General features: G+C 43.1%; 1 protein-coding gene across 1 annotated transcript in view; it reads left to right on the forward strand.

The window, feature by feature from the left end:
• LOC146808497 (transient receptor potential cation channel subfamily M member 2-like) overlaps window positions 1-18723 on the forward strand; it is a 1333691-nt gene that overhangs the window by 1284633 nt on the left and 30335 nt on the right. The window contains exons 23-24 of the mRNA XM_085623962.1: window positions 6273-6405; window positions 10405-10468. Of these exons, the coding sequence (XP_085480088.1) occupies window positions 6273-6405; window positions 10405-10468 (197 nt within the window). The remainder of the gene's footprint in view (window positions 1-6272; window positions 6406-10404; window positions 10469-18723) is intronic.

An 18723-nucleotide genomic window follows, 5' to 3' on the forward strand; every position in this document is an offset into this window, starting at 1 on the left:
GAAGGATGGTTCAGAGACAAAAATAGTTGAACAAGCCAGATCTAGCACAACCTAAACATACAGAGGCAATAATATTCCCCAGAACTGAGTCCTTCAACCATGAACCCTTCCTTCATAACAAGACACTCAAAAAAGATTACTAATCTTGGCAACCCTGCATAACAGTCTCTTGAGAGTATTGAAAATCTGGATGATGGATGGGATTTTAAAGTCAACACCCCATATATCTTCTTAGAAATACACTGTTCATACCAATATAAATAAAACAACAGTACCCACAGTATATGGTTTGCTACTTGATGTACATTCCAATATATTCACTGAATTTTCGTCAATAATAAAATCTAACAAGAACAAAAGTCCTACAAAAATATCAATTGATTTTGAATTGCAAATAATAAATACCATTAAGAAAACGTATCCTTAAACTCAAAATCAAGGATTTTTTTTCCCCAGGTGTGCTCTAAAAAATAGAAAAACACCCTTAGCAGAAAAAAATATGTTATGTAGCAAATTATAATTTGAACTTTGAATACTAAAAGCAATTTGTTTTGTACCTCCTGACTATGTGGATTAATTCTACACAATTATATAATTGTGTTACTTTACACAAAAACAAGGAAAAATTGGCTCTACTTCTAAATTACTTTAAAAAAAACTGGATTGGCCATCAAAACAGGTCAGGTCACAGAAGAAAACCATGTTTTCGAATTGAGTAGTGAAACTGTTACTCCACCTGTATAGAAGGAGGTCCCAAGGAAAATAATGTCACTAAGGGTTGACATGACTCCTTCAATAGTTGGCAAAAGTCATCCTAACATATATCATATCGTGAACATTGTGAAATGAGAGCAAAGCTTCCAGAAAATGTGACAAACCCTGTGTTTAACAAGTATTCTGCATCCTCAAGTATATAAAAATTAAGGAAATATATGAGAGACTATTTGCAAAAATCTAACCATTTTCAATGTTGGGAGGTGCAGATTAATACTGTAAACTAATTTTCAATTAAATTAAACCATTTCTCACCTGTTTCATAAATTAAAAAATGAAATACTGGCATCTTTATAAAACATTTTTTGAAAAATTAAAGCTTGACCTCATGTTGAGATGTCTAATTTTTTTTATAAATGTTGGTGCCAAGTAACACACTACTATTTATACTAGCCAAAACCTGAAAACGTATCAAACATTTAAATAAACTCGCTCTAGAATGGAGAAAAGTAAAGTGAAAGAGAGGAATTACAGTTAAGCACTAAACCTAACATCCCATCCACTTGTCAAGCACTACATAGACCTTTGTTTCAAAAAAGTTTTTTAAAACCTGTAAAAAAAATGAAGCAATTTAAAAAAAGACAGTCTTTGAAAGAATAAAAATGTAATCAGCTGACTCCTTTGATAAAAAAAACACCAATACATTAAAAAATAAATAGAGTTCCTGATATGCACATATGCTAACAGCCTGTATAGGGGTTTAAAAATCATTAAAACATATTAAAACAGAAGCATTTTAAATGTCACTATCATTACCTCTCTTCACTGTTCTTACAGTAATAAAGTAAACCTATATGTATTTTAATGTGAAAAAGTTTCTTCATACTTGAGCACTTCTTTGCAGCACATTGACTTTAACTGTGAAGATCTATCTACTAAAGAGACGGATGCAAAATAAGGAACAGCTAGCCAAATGGGTCACAATTAATAATAAATAATGAAAACAATATTCACAATGGAAAAGTATGGGATAATGTTTAAGAAATTAATTTATATTTTATTCAAACATGAAATTAAAGTTATAAAAATATATATTAATGCATCCACTTGTAAACAGATTTGCAATTTTTATTTCTTTGAAATTGTGAAATGTATAATAAATATTTTTATATTCATTTGTGTGTTTTTATTATGATTAGAAATAGAAAAACATTTTATTTCAATTTAATTTAAATTGTTATAAATTATTCTTAAATTGTTTAAATGTTTTAATTTAATAAGAACTTTATAATGAATCACAATTATTTTTAGTGCTTCCACTTAGAATTGAATAAAACAGGTATTAAGATTTATAAAAACATATTTTATAATTACGTTTTCAATACCCAGGTATTCAAAATAATGCCGAAGTATTAATACACTTCTCAACCCAATGCTCCTATTTTCTTAACACCACCCCTAAAACATTTACTGTAGTAAATTACATTTAAATATTACATTATTAATTTAAATACTGGTGAATTTATACACCGCCTATACTGCATGGTACTGGTTGTTTCAACGTTCAGAAGTAAAGGTTTTATTCAAACACATTACTTTTCATACATTCACAATAATGATACATGGCAACAATTTGCTTAAGTTCATTTCTTAGTTTAATCAGCGGTGAGTGCAGTGCACTGCTGAATTTATTTATTTTACTAAATCTAGGGCATAATGTTGTGGTTGCAGTACAATCAATGCTCAAGACACTGTCTACCTTCGATTGTTACAGGTATGGCAGACGATCCTTGAAAATATTTGCATTGAATTGTAGCAAGTGAGCCCCATTTCTTCTGGAGGGAGAGGTCGAGAACATTTTGAAAATAAATATGGTCATATGGTATATTTAAAGGTACACCAATCACATATATTTGCTAAAAAGCATAGGCTCTGAAAGAGCAATCTTTAAATATTCAAGTCTTTTCGTAGTGTGCCAAGCCAATGAAACCTGATGTTCCCAGGATTTTAATTTTTTTTTTTTCAAAATGTGCAACCGGGGCCCTATATGTCATAAAGTACTTCCGTGATTTCAGGGCCAGAATTTTGTCATGGTATGCCCCCCCATATGCCATTGGTGCCCACTTAGGCCAAAAATGAGATACACATTTCCAGTGCGGGACTGTTGCCATTACATGCAACTAAATACCATGAGGGTGACCCTTATCCCAAAAATTACCTCTAGCATAGGAGGACCATCATTTTGTCATGGTGCCTTCTGTCCTAATGCCAAGAATTACCTCGACTTGAGGTCAGTTTTGAAAGCCCTGGGCCTCTCTTGGTGGCTGGCACTTTGCCTAACTCCTTGAGGTTAATTGCAACAGGCAAGGGGAGGCTTCATGAGAAAGAGAAGAAGGGACGGGGAAGGTAGAGAGAAAGCAGAGAGTGGGAAGAGAGAAGGAGATTGAGAGAATGGATGGATGGATGGATGATTGGATGGGTGGATGGAAAAAGATAGTACAAAAAGTACAGTTTGCACTGATTTTTTGGCACAGCTCACGCTACCGGTCTAAATTGCAGTGCGACGCGCATATTTTCTGCCATTTAGCGGGAATCTGCAGAATCTCGCTGAGTTTTCATGTAACTCTGTGGAATTCCACACAGTCAAACTCTACAAGTTACTCCCACCCCTAGAAATTACTTCTAGGCAAAGTGTGGGTAATAGATTTTCTTTCCTTGTTTGAGATCAACACTGAATTATACACAGAAGTGATGAATGGAATGCTTGAATTTGATCTCAACCAATGGTCATTAGTCGGGCTGCATCCCAGTCCATCATTATTTTTCACACCACGATAGATCAATTTGGACCCAGCCATATGCAAATCAGTCTTTACCCTGCTCCAATAGGAACTGTCCAGTCCCAACTGACAGACTAGGTCAAACTAGGTCATCCCCGAAATGGAACAAATGAAACACATGCAACCCAAGACTGGCGTCACCCTGATTGGAGTGCATCATTCAGGTGCAACTTTGTTCCAGTGGCACAGTGAGCACGAGACCCACATCTGGGGGTGATTGTGTTCCTGTTTAGGGAGGACCTGACCTGGCAGTTTGAGGTGAACTGTTCCTTTTGGAGCAGGGTCAAGAATGATTTCCACATGACTTGGTGCAAACTGAGGTGTCCTATAATAAAATAACAATGTATTGGGATGTGACCTGAGTACTTTTTAGTGGCTGAGATTAATTAACACTCTCCATACATCACTTTTTTGTACGTTTGTTTCAAAGTGTAGTCAGCTTTCCATTTACATCAGGAGATTCAATGCAGAAGATAAAATGTACCTGCTGCTACGTCCTCCTATCCCACAATTTTAAGGAACTGCAGACAACCTTAGTAGCAGAGAGGGCCTCTCTTGCAATGTTCATTTCAACTTTCTGATTCTTAATCCTGCTACTGCTAACACTGAAAATATGACTGAATTTAATCCCTAACGGAACGCAGGGAGGTTCTGCTGCTTTGAAAATTGAGGGCCTCATTTATGAAGTTTTACGGTAGGGCAGTGCGGCAGGACTTCCTGCTGTGCTGCATTACAGCAAAAGAAAAGGGCAGGAATGCACTGTATCTATCAGAAACGGCACATTCCTGTCCTTTTGCCCAGTGCACAATGGCCTGCTGGGCGCCAACGCAGGCACCTTTGCACCATGGTGGAAGGGTTCCTGCATTGTGGGGATGATTATTTTTGTGCAGGAAAGGAAACCTTGCACAAAAACAATTGTACGAGGCGTTTTCCACTGAATGCAGCACACATACAAAAAGGACAAATGAGGATAAATAAAGATATTTCTCCTCTTTGTGCCTCCCTTAAACCTCCCCTGGGGGGGTGTATGTTTTTGGCGCTGTCTCAGATTTACTATATCTCGTAGATCTGGGGCAGTGTCAAAAGGCTAGTGACCTTATTTATGAAGGCCTTGTGGCACGTTTGTGCTGCCGTTGCATTGCTTTTCATGACGCAGTGGTGAAGTAAACAATGCGCCACATTGCACCATATTTACAAAGTGACACATCTAGGTAGATGCGTCACCTTGTAAGGCCCTGCACCACATTAGTCTTGCGTCAGGTATAATGTATGCAGGGGGCGTTCTCTCGCAAGAAAGCCTCGTAGAAGTGTTGCAGTGAAATCTATGAGATTTGAGTGCAACACTTATAGGATGCCAATGCGTCAAAACCTTACACCTGTCTTGAGGCAGGCATAAGGGTGGCGCAGTGTCATAGGCACATGCCTATCACATGCATTGCTGGAGTTGCGTCATGCTTGCGACACAACTTCAGCAATACAATACATTACTTTTGCGCATTCCTGACGTATCTGTCTTTCCTTGCGACATGGAGCACCAAACATTAGATATGGCGCATACATTGTGTCGCAAGGAGGCCGCAGTGAAAACTGTTTTGGCACAGTGATGCAACAGTTTTCATAAATAAGGCCCCATCGATGTTGTTGGGAACACGACCCAGCAGCACCCATTGCACGTCCCTTTAACACAGAATCCTGCGTTAAAGGGAACAAAATTTACAGTGTTAAGCAAAAAAAGTGGCTTAGTGCTGGTGCTGCCTCGTAAATATGGAGCAGGCTCCTGTGCCAAGGAGCGTCACAAAAAGCGACGGTCCGACGGCGGAAGGGGCCTCATAAATGAGGAAACCACAAGCCATTTCTTGTACTTTGTCCTGGAATCATGTGGTTTGTCTTGCTCTGCAAAAAGCTGCTGCAGCAATTCATTTTCTAAAAACAACTTTTTTAGATCCCCAGGAATCAATTACATTTGACCCCATATGACTTCTACTGGTGGCAGCTAAAGCTTCTGATGATTTAAAGGCCAGCCAATCACATGCATCAAGGGAGACTATGGCAGACTTCTCACGCCAGCCAATCACATGCATCAAGGGAGACTACAGCAGACTTCTCACACCAGCCAATCACATGCATCAAGGGGGACTACGGGAGACTTCTCACACCAGCCAATCACATGCATCAAGGGAGACTACAGCAGACTTCTCACGCCAGCCAATCACATGCATCAAGGGGGACTACGGCAGACTTCTCATGCCAGCCAATCAGATGCATCAAAGGAGACTACGGCAGACTTCTCACGCCCGCCAATCACATGCATCAAGGGAGACTACAGCAGACCTCTCACCCTAAGATAGGGAGCTTTGCTGAGCAAGGCTGACCTTGTACTGGTGAGACCCATAGACTCACTCCTGATGGTTGAAACGTCATCCATGACCCCAACGGACTGAATGCATGAAAATGACTCACTGATTATTATATATTGAGCAAGTGATGTCGGAAAGGCTAGAGAGTGGACAAGGCCGGTTACTCAAGTTTACGTAATGGTTTATTGAACATACGGAAGCTATTAGCACAGTGTATATTGTCAACATGTGACGTCCCTAGCTGGTATTACAAGATCTTAGGTCAAATTTTAGGTGAGGGTTCATTAATGTAATCTGCGACATGTGTGTTTCATGAGACTTGCAGGTTCTTTTTCTGATGTTTCTGTTATTCCCATCTCAGGGCTCGAGTTGGGTAAGAATGAGACTGCAGTTCTCTTATCCTGGGAGGAAGAGATGAAGGAAGATTTCCTCGGTAAACGGCAAGAAGAAGAGAGTGAAAGTACAGACATGAAAACAAGAGACATCTCCAACAAGTAAGTCTGTCCCTCACACCACTGTAATGCAGATGGTGATGCAGGCCTGCACTCCCTCTAAAGGCAGGAGTGCCTGGAGAGCATCCATTTCAGAATGCTTGCTCACTCGTTCACTCACTCTTTCATTCACTCTCTCATATTGTGTGGTGCACAAAAAGTAGCTAGTGCACTCTACATGCAGAAACTCATGGTGTACACTAATACCAGCTAGACACTCTAAAATGGTCCACTCACTTGACATCACCATCTTTCCTTGTACCTCCAGGGTCTTGTGATAGTTTGAGAGGTATTTACAATGAAATGATGCAGTGCTGCGCTGCAAGCAATTTAGCAGTGCTGTACTGCATCATTTGAAAAATGCAGGGATGCACCATATTCCAAGAATACGGCGCACCCCTGTGTTTTACTTTGTGTCAGCGCTAAAAAAGTTGCCTAGCGCCAATGCAGACACCCTTGTGCCATGGTGGAAGGGTGCCTGCGTTACAGGGATGTTTCTTTATGTGCAGGAAGGGACACCTTCCCGCACATAAACAATCATTAAAAACAATTTACTCCTTCTATGTGTGCTGCAGAATGTGTTGCGCCACTCTAAAGCCTGCTTTTCAATGGTGTTACTTTTTGCCTTTGCCTCACATTTACACATCCTTGTAAATCTGGTGCAGCATCAAAAAGCAATGGGTGTTGCGGTGAAATGCCCACAGCAACACCCATTGCATGCACCTTTCATGCCGAAAACTGTGAAAGGGTGCGATATTTACAATGCGGCATTAAGTCACAATGCGGCATTACGCCACACAAAGTGGTTTGGCGCCACATTGTAATTATTGGTCAGGACATTGCGCCACAGGAGCATCGTAAAAAGTGATTCTCCGGTGATGCTATGCCCTTGTAATATGCCCCCCGTTTACACAGCAGATGAAACCTTCAGGTTGTGAACAGGCGACCGGTTTGGTGCATGGTTCTAGTTTACTTAAGGTCTTCTAGCCAGAGATGTGCTTGGCAGCATAATAACAGTAATACGACCAAGCACAACAGACTGAACGCAAACAAAGAATTGTAAACCAAAAATTAGAAAGCTCCAGCAAACTTTTTACGCCGACTGAAAGACTCCTTTGACCGACAGTATGGGATCCAGAATGCTTCCCAATGCACCTGAGTTGTGGCAGAAAATCATTGTTTGGGGAGAAAAAGAAAAACTGCAAAAACAGAATGAAGGTCTCTTCGGGTACAAACTTTGTAGTACACCGCGGGAAGGCAGGTGAAGAGTGGTCAAGGGAGGTGGAAGGTGGGTTTACACCACCTGAGAGCTCCTCCTGTTTCAGTTGGGTCACTGGAGAAGGACTGCCAGAAGCATGGTCAGGTGTCACAAGGCGTGTTTTGAGAGTCTGAAGGCAGTGTCTCATAGCAACACTCTGCTGAGGTTTGAGGATCCATGGCCTGTAGGTTCTACAGCTAGGGACTGGCTGGGTATATTAGAAGAGCTTGCGAATAACTTGATGGCACTCTGGAGCACAAGTCTCATGAGATTCCCTCCTCTCAAATATTCCTCTTCTAAGGTAGACTAATCAGTGAGTGCACCTTACAAGACCGGGTGGGGTTCTGCCTTGGTGATCATATTTATGTAGCTGTTTATTTCATTGTGTTGTAAAGTCCCCACCACGTTGCACGGTTAAAACTGTTTGGTCCAGAGCTCCTCAAGAAGCCACCCTCACTGCTGAAAGATGCAGGCTGTTGACTGGGAGGTCTGTCTCATTACTTGAGAGGGACCGCCAGTAGGCTTAGAGAATTGTCAGCCATGGTCTCTCTCTTATGTTATATTGGGCTATCTCCATCTCATCATAAGAATGGACTTGGGTGTTTTAATATTGTAATACCTTTATTTACTCATTTGTAACTAATGAGGTTTATATGGTTGTATATGCATAAAGCACAAATAAATGAATAAAAGTAAATTTAAAAAATCACTTTAAAGCACATACCACGGTCCTCGCACTGAGATGTCTGAAACACAGCAAGATTATTTGGGTTGTCGCTTTATTTAGTCTTTAAGACAGAGTTTAACATTTTCTTCCCACAAGCTTTGAACTGTAGGCCAAGTGGTTCTCGCATCTTCCTCCAGGTGTCATTTGTCTGCCGTCCAGGACCTCCATTTCTATGTGTTTGGTGTTATCATGGTAGATAGATTTCTGTTTAGGATTAAAGAGTGGTGATGGCTCTACTTAGCTTTACCTTCTCTTTCTTTCTGGTCGGTAGAGTGGTTATGGCATTGCTTAGCCTTACCTTCTCTTTCTTCCTGGTTGGTAGAGTGGTTATGGCATTGCTTAGCCTTACCTTCTCTTTCTTCCTGGTTGGTAGAGTGGTTATGGCATTGCTTAACCTTACCTACTCTTTATTTCTAGTTGGTGGAGTCGTTATGGCATTGCTTAGACTTACCTTGTCTTTCTTTCTGGTTAGTAGAGCAGTTATGGTGTTGCTTAGCCTTACCTTCTCTTTCTTCCTGGTTGGTAGAGTGGTTATGGCATTGCTTAGCCTTACCTTCTCTTTCTTTCTGGTTGGTAGAGTGGTTATGGCATTGCTAAGCCTTACCTTCTCTTTCTTTCTGGTTGGTAGAGTGATTATGGCATTGCTAAGCCTTACCTTCTCTTTCTTCCTGGTTGGTAGAGTGATTATGGCATTGCTAAGCCTTACCTTCTCTTTCTTTCTGGTTGGTAGAGAGGCTATGGCATTGCTAAGCCTTACCTTCTCTTTCTTTCTGGTTGGTAGAGAGGCTATGGCATTGGTAAGCCTTGCCTTCTCTTTCTTTCTGGTTGGTAGAGTGGTTATGGCATTGCTTAACCTTACCTTCTCTTTCTTCCTGGTTGGTAGAGTGGTTATGGCATTGCTTAGCCTTACCTTCTCTTTCTTTCTGGTTGGTAGAGTGGTTATGGCATTGCTAAGCCTTACCTTCTCTTTCTTTCTGGTTGGTAGAGTGATTATGGCATTGCTAAGCCTTACCTTCTCTTTCTTTCTGGTTGGTAGAGAGGCTATGGCATTGCTAAGCCTTACCTTCTCTTTCTTTCTGGTTGGTAGAGAGGCTATGGCATTGGTAAGCCTTGCCTTCTCTTTCTTTCTGGTTAGTAGAGTTGTTATGGCATTGCTAAGCCTTACCTTCTCTTTCTTTCTGGTTGGTAGAGTGGTTATGGCATTGCTAAGCCTTACCTTCTCTTTCTTTCTGGTTGGTAGGGCGTTTATGGCATTGCAAAGCCTTACCTTCTCTTTCTTTCTGGTTGGTAGAGTGGTTATGGCATTGCTAAGCCTTACCTTCCTTCTCTCTCTTTCTTTCTGGCTGGTTGTCTGGTTATGGTTACAGCAAGCCTGTGCACGCACTAATAGTCCAATGTTCAATAAGACATTTGTAGAAATTCTTCACAGGATCAAAAAGTACATGTATCATACAAATGAGATCAAAACAGTGTGGTCGTGATTATCTTGTCTCCTTTAATCTGCACAATTGCCCAGCCACGCGTTTTTCGTCTGAGGAAGTACCCCACGACTTCTTCAGGGCTTATGGCATTGCTTGAGAATTTGAAGGGCGTCTTTCCGCTGGTTGTAATTCTGTCCCGGCTGGTTATGGCATTGCTTAGCCTTACCTTCTCTTTCTTTCTGGGTAGTAGATTAGTTATGGCATTTCTTACCTTTACCTTACCTTTACCTTCTCTTTCTTTCTGGTTGGTAGAGTGGTTATCACATTGCTTTTTCTTACCGCCCTCCTTCTCTGTAAGGTCGACAGAGTGGTAAGCCCATATGACATTGCTTTCTTTTTACTACTTCCTGTTCTATAGTGTTGGCAAAGTGGTTATGGTATTGGTTGCAGTTATTCTTTTCCTTCTACCTTCCTCCTCCCCAGGATTGGTGAAGTGGTTATGACACGGCTTACTCTTGCACTCTTGGTTCTCTTTCATGCTGGCCTCATATCGTCCCCAGGACTATGCTTACTCATTCCCTCTTCTCTCTTTCTAGGGTTCATGAATTAGGCACATTACTGGAGTCTGAACAGAAGCGTACCAGCGCAATGCAACAGCAGGTGATGTGTCGTTGTTGTTTTTCATGCTCATTTCATATTCATCAATAAATCATTTTGGGGCCGGATGAGTTGAACTAATCATGCGCATCTTTCCACTGGTTTTATCATTCACATGAGCATCTACTACTTCAGTTTCAGCTGTATTGTAATCTAGCGACCAACTTGCATGTAGTGATCAGTTAGGAAGGGAGTTTGTCTTATTGGACAAGACTGCGTTTTCTGCAAGTAGTTTATTGTCAAGTCCAAAATATGCAACAACTCTTTAACCAGATATAGTCAGTGGTTCTCCTCTCACTGTACTTGATTGATAAAAAGCATGTGTGTACACATGCTAGAGGGCTGCAGAAGGAGCTATATTGAATGTACACCAGGCAAGTCACATATTTTAAGACCTCTGAGGCTGTTGGCATTGTGTCTCTTTCAGGTAGGAAGAATGATGCAAGAGCTGATGTAGTAATAAGGTCTTGGATAACTGGGGTAGATTTAGAGGCAGAGACCTAATGATAAGCACTTGGGTTGATCAAAAATGGTTTGTCTAATTTAAGACACCGCTTTCAATTTCCTACATCCTTGGCTTCAGCCATAAAATGTAATCAAAGCATAAAGCTAAAACATGTGGATTGCTATACTTCCCTCCCCCAGTTTATTCCTCTCCTTTGGCAACAAAAGGCCAATTAAATCTTTATTTTCCCTTCTGTTGTGGTAACCTTAGGTCCTCCGGTTCCCTAGTTGTCCTGCCAGCCTATCGTTGATTAGATGGCTGCGATTGTGTCTCCTATACTTCACTATAGTAAACACAATCTTAACAGAGAACTTTAAAATGCAAACTATTACCTCCTTTCATAATTCATTTGTGCCCCCAGGAACACCCTTCCACTAGTCCTCCACCTTCTGTTACTACTTTGACATACTGCACAGCTTTCTCTTAGTATTATTTGGTGTATCAGCAGCCTGTAGACGGACAAATGCACTCCATCTTGCCAAACAAAATCTGGGCACCTAAGAAGGATATTCTCAGACTCGCAGCAGTTGATTCTGTTCTTCTTACAGGACCCCAGAATCTCCCACATTCTCTTTCTTTCTTGCCCTATTGAAAGGAGCTGGCTCCTAACACCCTCATTAATTGTGCTCATATAACCTCTAGAAAGCCCCAAATGTACTTTACTTTCTGTAAACCCATATTTATCTTTTGTATCGCTGCCTACTGTTACAAATAATTCTCACCTGGTGGTCAATTAACACCAAAACCCTTAGGAAAGGAACTGGAGGGCCTGTTCATGGTCAGTCTGTACAGCCTGGTTAACTACTGTGCCAGTCTATTGCCTTACCCCTGGCATGACCAATTCATCTAGCTGCTGCCTATAGGTCATCCTTTCTGAATTCATCCAAAACCACCTAACAATCAGGTGGCACTTATCCATGTTTTCAATGTTGTCTTCCCTACAAAATTCCTCTCTCTACAGGGACAAAAAAGAATAATGGATGAAATGTCTTGTCCACAACTGCCTAATCTTTCACTATCCCACTAATTCATCCCCTGAGCCTGCATTCCCCTTCCTGTTCCCAACCTTGTCCTTTCATTACTTCACCTGTCCTAAGGTAATGAACCTGAAAGCCTTTCACTTCTAGGTTGCTCTTTCGTCAGCATTTCCTCATTACAGGCAGAAGACTTTTCAACTGACTGTAATCCTGACTACACACTGCCACTCTTATCCTGTTAATCCCAGTTCCACCATCACCCTTGGCTCCTCTGGCATGTAATGTTCTTTCTGAGTCTCAGTCTCAGTCTCAAACTCAGTTCTCATTTCACACCATCTGCTTTCAAATTATGAATTGTACTACGTTTCTGGATCTTTCACAGATTCACATGCTTGAATCATTCACTGTTGCGGAGATGGGTGCCCCATGGTTACTTTGTAGTAGCACTGCCTGCCTGCAAGACCTTAGAACGGTGCCACATTAGAACCACAATCACCTCATTGGAAAACACCTAAACTTCAACCAATGAAGCGAGAGAGCCCCTACCCACACTTTTCCCAAGGCCATCTCACCTCAGATTGCCACCGCATCTCATATGGAGCGGTCGTTTCAGAGTTTTGATGTGCATTTCAGATGAGTCCAGAGTTTTATATAGCGCAAACTTGACCCGAATCCAAACAGGTATCAGAGCGCTTTACATAGCACCAGTTAAGTTACATTAGGACACAAATTAATTCTTTGTTAGGCACGGGGAGATTAAGTGATTTGCCCAGAATCACAGGATGTTCGGCGTCATTACTGAGACTCAAACCCAGTTCCCCAGGTCCGAGGTCAAGTGCCCTAGCCGTTAGGCCAACTCCTCTCCCCATTTACTTCAGAAATACAACTGATTAAACTATCCTTTTGTGGTTTATGATTATCTTCGTTAGTACCTCGGGAATAGACAAATTAAATGAATTTGGCAGTGAACTGATCCCTCAAAAAGCGCCTGTATAAGGCCTGTGAATTCTGTGGGGAAATGAGGGTGTTTTCTGACGACCCTAACAGGATATCCATGTATTGCTCTACCCCGATCATATTCCAAAAGACTGCATCTTATTCCAAAGAACTACAAAATGTGTAGTACCTTTTCATCAAAGACCATCAGTTATAGAGAGGGAAAACGTTTGAGGTCGCTACAAAAATCCAAGTTGGTTGTTAACCCTCCTCATGGGATAAATTAGGCTTGACTTTAACCATCAGAGGAGAAAAAGGCACAAAGAATTTATGAAAAATCCTTTAACTAATCTGTGAGATCATCAGAGAGTAGGCAGAAGAAAAAGAAAAGTTCACCAGATATGCAGTCACCACCATCTCATAAGATGAAGAAGACAAAATCACTCTGTTTGTAGATAATGCCAGCGACCTCTGTCAATGAAAAGCCATCTAAAGGTTGCTTCAGAAAAAGAAGCATGGAGACAAGTGGCGGCAACCTTATCAATGGCTGACCCATCCATGGTATATCCAGACACAACTCTATCAACAAAGTCCCCATTAATGGCCTTCAAGACTAGACCAGATGGAAATGCTACTGTTGAAGTTGCTATTGATGGGGCCCTCTACAATACCTCTGCTCAATGCCATTCCCGTCAATGAGAGACCCAACCAAGAGAAACCTGCAGTCATTGGAGGCATGAGAACCCATGGTCATTTGAACCCTCAAAGGGTTTGCTGCTCCGCCCTCAATTTAAGAAACCTAGCCTCAGTTCCATAAAGGGATTGCCTGAATAAAATTCATGTAGATGGTTTTCATTCCAAATGCAACTCATGTGGTTTCACCCTAGGTCAACCCTTGGGCGGTCCCGGGAAATGCAGCCTGACTCCTACAGGCCCAATTCACTGCCTCGCCATAAACTGCTGCTCTTTACCAAAACACAAACCGTAAATCTTTGGTATCCTTAGCGAAATGCAACCATACGCCCTATTCCTAATGGAAACGTGGCTCTCTGAAGCATTTGTGCCCAATATCTTAGACGCTATTCCGAGCTGCTATGGCATCGTAAGATGTGATTGTCCCTCCCTTCAAGGTGGAGGCATTGCAATTATTTTTAAAATTATCATGAAGTGCTCTTTCAAAGAGGTGGACATAGAAGAGTGCGAGGCAGCCTATTTCTCACTATCTCGCTCTAGTAATTTCACATTAACCGGACTTCTCATCTATCGTGCACCCAGATCTGAAGCTAGATGTAGATCAACCCTCGCAGACACCATCGCCCAACTGGCCCTACGCCATATCAAGATGATAATTTTAGGAGATCTTAACCTCCACTTTGGGGAAAGTTACTGCCCAAGGGCAAGATCCTTAATTAGAGATTTAGAGAACCTCCAATTGTTCCAATGAGTCTCGGGACACCACATTGTCAAAGGCCACACTCTAGACCCTGTCCCTCTCTTTCTTTTGAATCTCCCATCACTATTCCTTGGTCTGACTATGTGATTTCTTTCTCTTTCCCACTGTCTAATTCCACCCTCTGCGCGAAGAATTTCTAAATTGCCCCACCTAGGAAACGGGTCGTCCTACAAACTTTCGGAGGCACAGCAACACAGGTGGTTGCTCTGCAACTCTATCGAGTCGTGACATGTCCTCTCTGCAATTTTGAGGCCAGCGTCACCTGTTGGTAACCGCTGGGACCAAACCCCTGTGCACTGCGTCGACTTGCCTTTGCCAAGGCTTGTTGGCTCTGCACTCCAAAGATCTTCGGGCTACATGAATCTCCAGCCTCCAGCATCTCTTCACTCTAAGATCAGCATCCTCACTGCATCATTAGTACCGCGGGCCTTCATCTTTGATGAGCTGCTCGATGTCCTTTTATGACCCCTGTGCCTTTGGCCCGTGGGTCCTCCTAAGACTCTTCAACTGCTTCAGTGGGCTCCCCTGTTTGCTATGGGCCTGCTCTGACTCTCCTGCTGTTGGTGCATCCCTTGGACCTTTCTGGTCCCAACGTTTCCCCTTTTTTGTCTTCCACACCACTTGTGGCTACCAAAGCTTGTTGTTTCTCCCGCCAGACACTCACCATATAGTCACCGACATCCGAAGTGTGACAGCTTATGTATGGATTATGCCCTTCCTCATTGTTGCCTGGTGCTCATAGCTGCAGCGACAAGGTCGCCTTTGACTCTTCAGAACCTCCCGACGTCAGTGGGCATTGTGTCTCAGGGCCTCCTGGTCACCTCTGAGTGGCATAGACTCTGTCCCCTCAGCTTGCAGGTTCTTCCACCGAGAAATTAAATTTTTTCAGATTTATGTTGTTGTAATCGTATGGCTCTTCTGCAACCGTCTGCTTTTTTTCTGAATTATGGCGATATGCTCAGCCTGACTATCATGTCAGGCAGGTTGTTTTTCTATTTTGATGGTCCCCTACTCAGTGGTGGCTAACATCCACTGGGGGGCACAGGTGCGCGCTTGCGCAAATAAAAAAACACTTACTGTGTCCTCGACACCGGACCTCTTCTTTCTTCAACTGCAGCCCGGCCACCAAGAAACTCTCTTGACCAATGCTGGTGCTACTATCATGCCATGAGGCGCTGCCTGCAAGGCCACATCAGTTTTCAAACTTTGCTCCAGTGCCATAATTCCAGTCACCACCGATGCTCCACGGGGGAGCTTACCCCATGATAATACACAACTATGATATGGAGGAGGATCAGTGTTGGCTGACGTCAACTCTGGCACTGACCGAAACTTGACCTTCCAAGTCGGAGCCTGTGATAGGCCAAGGGGGGAATACAATTGGGAGGGATCTATGGATCCCTATGGCTATTCTTGAAGAGCCTCCCCAAAGAAAACTGGTATGAGGAACTGGCAGATGCCGGTGGTTTGGATTCATCAACGGCACTGGCCTGGTCTCTCCTCCTACTGAGACTATGGAGGAAGGGGCTTCCTTTGCCATGGTGGTGAAGAGGGCAGCAGAATTCCTGAACCTTACACTGCCTTCAGTGGCAGTCAAGATGAATGTTTTGACATAGGTGTTTCGGCCAGCAGTCGACTGCATAAAACCTATCCCTACATTCAGTGAAGCCCTCACAAATGTCCTGCTCAAGGCACGGGCCAAGCCCTGCCCAAGGGCTCCCATGTAAAGGATAGTTGCCTGCCACCATCCCCCGCATCCGGGGACCAAACGTTACTCACCCAGCGACTTACCCTGGAGAGCCTAGTTGGCCAGGCCTCCATCTCTAAAGTCAACCTGGGCGTCTTCCCTACCACTCCACTGGATAGGTAATCTAAGTGGCTGAAATCCTTTGGAAAGAAGATGGTCTCTTCTGCCAGCCTTGTTCTGCCGTCTGTGAACACTGCATGCCTTTTGGGCTGATATAACCACACATATTAGGATTCGGTTACGCAAGCATTGCCTTTGGTCTCGGAAGAGACCTGAGCCATTCTGACCCAGACTATTGGCAATGGCGTGGATGCAGCAAAGTTCACCATTCGCTGCAGATTGAATACTACCAACTTGCTATGCTGAGTGATTGTGTTGTTAATGATACTCAGATGCCACGCTTGGCTGAGATGTACTGGCTTTCTGTGGGAGATCCAGACTTCCCTTATGGACATGTCTTTCAATGCATATTCCTTTTTGGCAACAAGGCAGATTCGGCGCTTGAGCTCTTCAAGGCCAGCAAGGACAAGGACTCTCCTTGGCCCTATGCCAGCCCCTGTCTGCCTTTAGCCCTTTCCATGGAAATGACAGTCATGCCCATTTCCACTGAGCCACCAAGGCTAACATGCTCTCCAGTCCTTCCTTAGCTGCTGACACGGCTCCTATAAACCATGTGAGACAACCAACCGTAGGTCAGCCCAGTCCACCACCCCCTCCTGACACCCACAGCCTTCAAATCCCTTCAGTTTGCCCTCTTACCACCAGAGGCAACCAGTGGGTGGCAAGATCTGACACCACCTGCCCTGCTGTCAGTCCATAACATAGCAATACACAGGTATTCAACCAACAAGCCCATGATCTGAGCCAGAAATTCAAGGAAAGGGACTATCCAAAATCATCCAAAAATGCCAGAAAAGGGCAAGAAACCTGAAGCGGGAGAGTCTTCTGAAAACTGCAACTAGGGAAACAGACTCAGATATCTTAACATGTGTCACAACATACAATACTGCTTCACATCTGAGGAAGACGATGATTAACAAAAAGTGGCGGATCCTCGCCTCAGGTTCCCTGAAAGGGCCAAAACCACGCTTTGCAAACAAAAGAACTAAGAATATCTGAGACCTTCTAGTCCATACTAGAACAAATCAGAAACTTATGACACAAGAGCTGAGACCCAACAGCTGGACAGGAAGACCAGTTATAGGACATTACCCCTATGAAAACTGCTCAGTATGTAAACTCACCAAAATGACTAAAAGCTTACAACTAACAGAACATTTTAAGTGGACAATCAAACGACACACTAACTGCAATACCGCCCATGCGATATACATGATCACATTTTTATGCCAATTGAAATACATTGGAATGACGTGTCGAAAAGACAAGCAACGAATCTGCAAACCCCGCAGGAATAGCAAATGTAATAGATCGACCACTCGTATGAGTAACCACTTCCGGGAGATGCAACACACCATCGCTGAAATTCAATGGGTCATTCTGGAGACCCTAGATACTAAAGACCGCAATTCAGAAAATATCCTTTTTGAGAAAGAACAACTGTGGGTGTACTGCCTGAAAACAAATGAGAAAGGCCTGAAAGACAATATACAGTGATTTTTCTTGAGACACTAATGTATAGTGAACAGAAATATAACGTACATCCAGGACAAGTATCTGTGGTATTCACATAACATGACAAACTAGGAATTGTAAAGAAAGCTAATTCAAGCCTTTCTATGAACGAATAACCAAAAATCGTCTACGACTATATAAATATTTTGCCCACCTTGACTAACTTCTGTGGAGCAGGATTATCATGTAAATTCCTTTGGCAATCAGACCATTTCAAAATGTAAAGTATCTCTGTTCTCATTGAGTTTTATTTTTCCGACATATTTTTCTTAAGACTGTCAAGAGGTAAACAATGGTAATTCCTATTCATTTACAACTAACGGCTGAGTTGTCTTTTTTCCTTTCCACAGCCGGTATATATACTTACCATTCACTTTGTCTATGTCTATTCCGAAACAGAACAATGATTTTAAGCACTTCCAGTACAACCAAGACTTGTTTCCGGGTCATGGTTAGTAGCGGCAGCGTACACGCTCTGAGAGCACCACGGAGGTAACATGATCGAAACGAGAGCTCCATTAAGTTCCGATGAAGGGAGGTATGTTACAAACCCACTTTCTTACCCTCTTGTGCTTTACCCCCTTGTGAGCACTTGCCCATACCTGAAGGAGGCACAACGAACTCTGCAAGGCTGCCCGGGGGGGGTTGCGCAGCAGCCCCCCTAAAAGGGCGGACGCCTTAGTGCCACAGGAAGGCACTGGGGGTAGCCGGTCTAGTCCCTGGGTCTCGGCCAGGGAAGACGTCCGGCAAAAGGCTACTTCCGGCGGAGGGGGGAGGGTGCAGGGGTATTTATGCTGTCCCCGCCCCTTCCTCGCCCTCTTGTCCCTCTCGTCTCGCCTTTGCGCCGGGTCACGCCGTCTACAGGTCGGCTACTGGTTCCGCGTCGGACGTATTCTCTGGTCGGGAGGCAGAGTCAGTGGCTTTCTGCGGTGAGTCTGGGCCCCTTTTAGGACAGTTCTCACACCCCCTGAGACTGTGTTGTGGGGCTGGATGCCCCTGCTTCCA

This window comes from Triturus cristatus, chromosome 8 (assembly GCF_964204655.1).
Source record: "Triturus cristatus chromosome 8, aTriCri1.1, whole genome shotgun sequence".
NCBI classification, from domain to species: domain Eukaryota; kingdom Metazoa; phylum Chordata; class Amphibia; order Caudata; family Salamandridae; genus Triturus; species Triturus cristatus.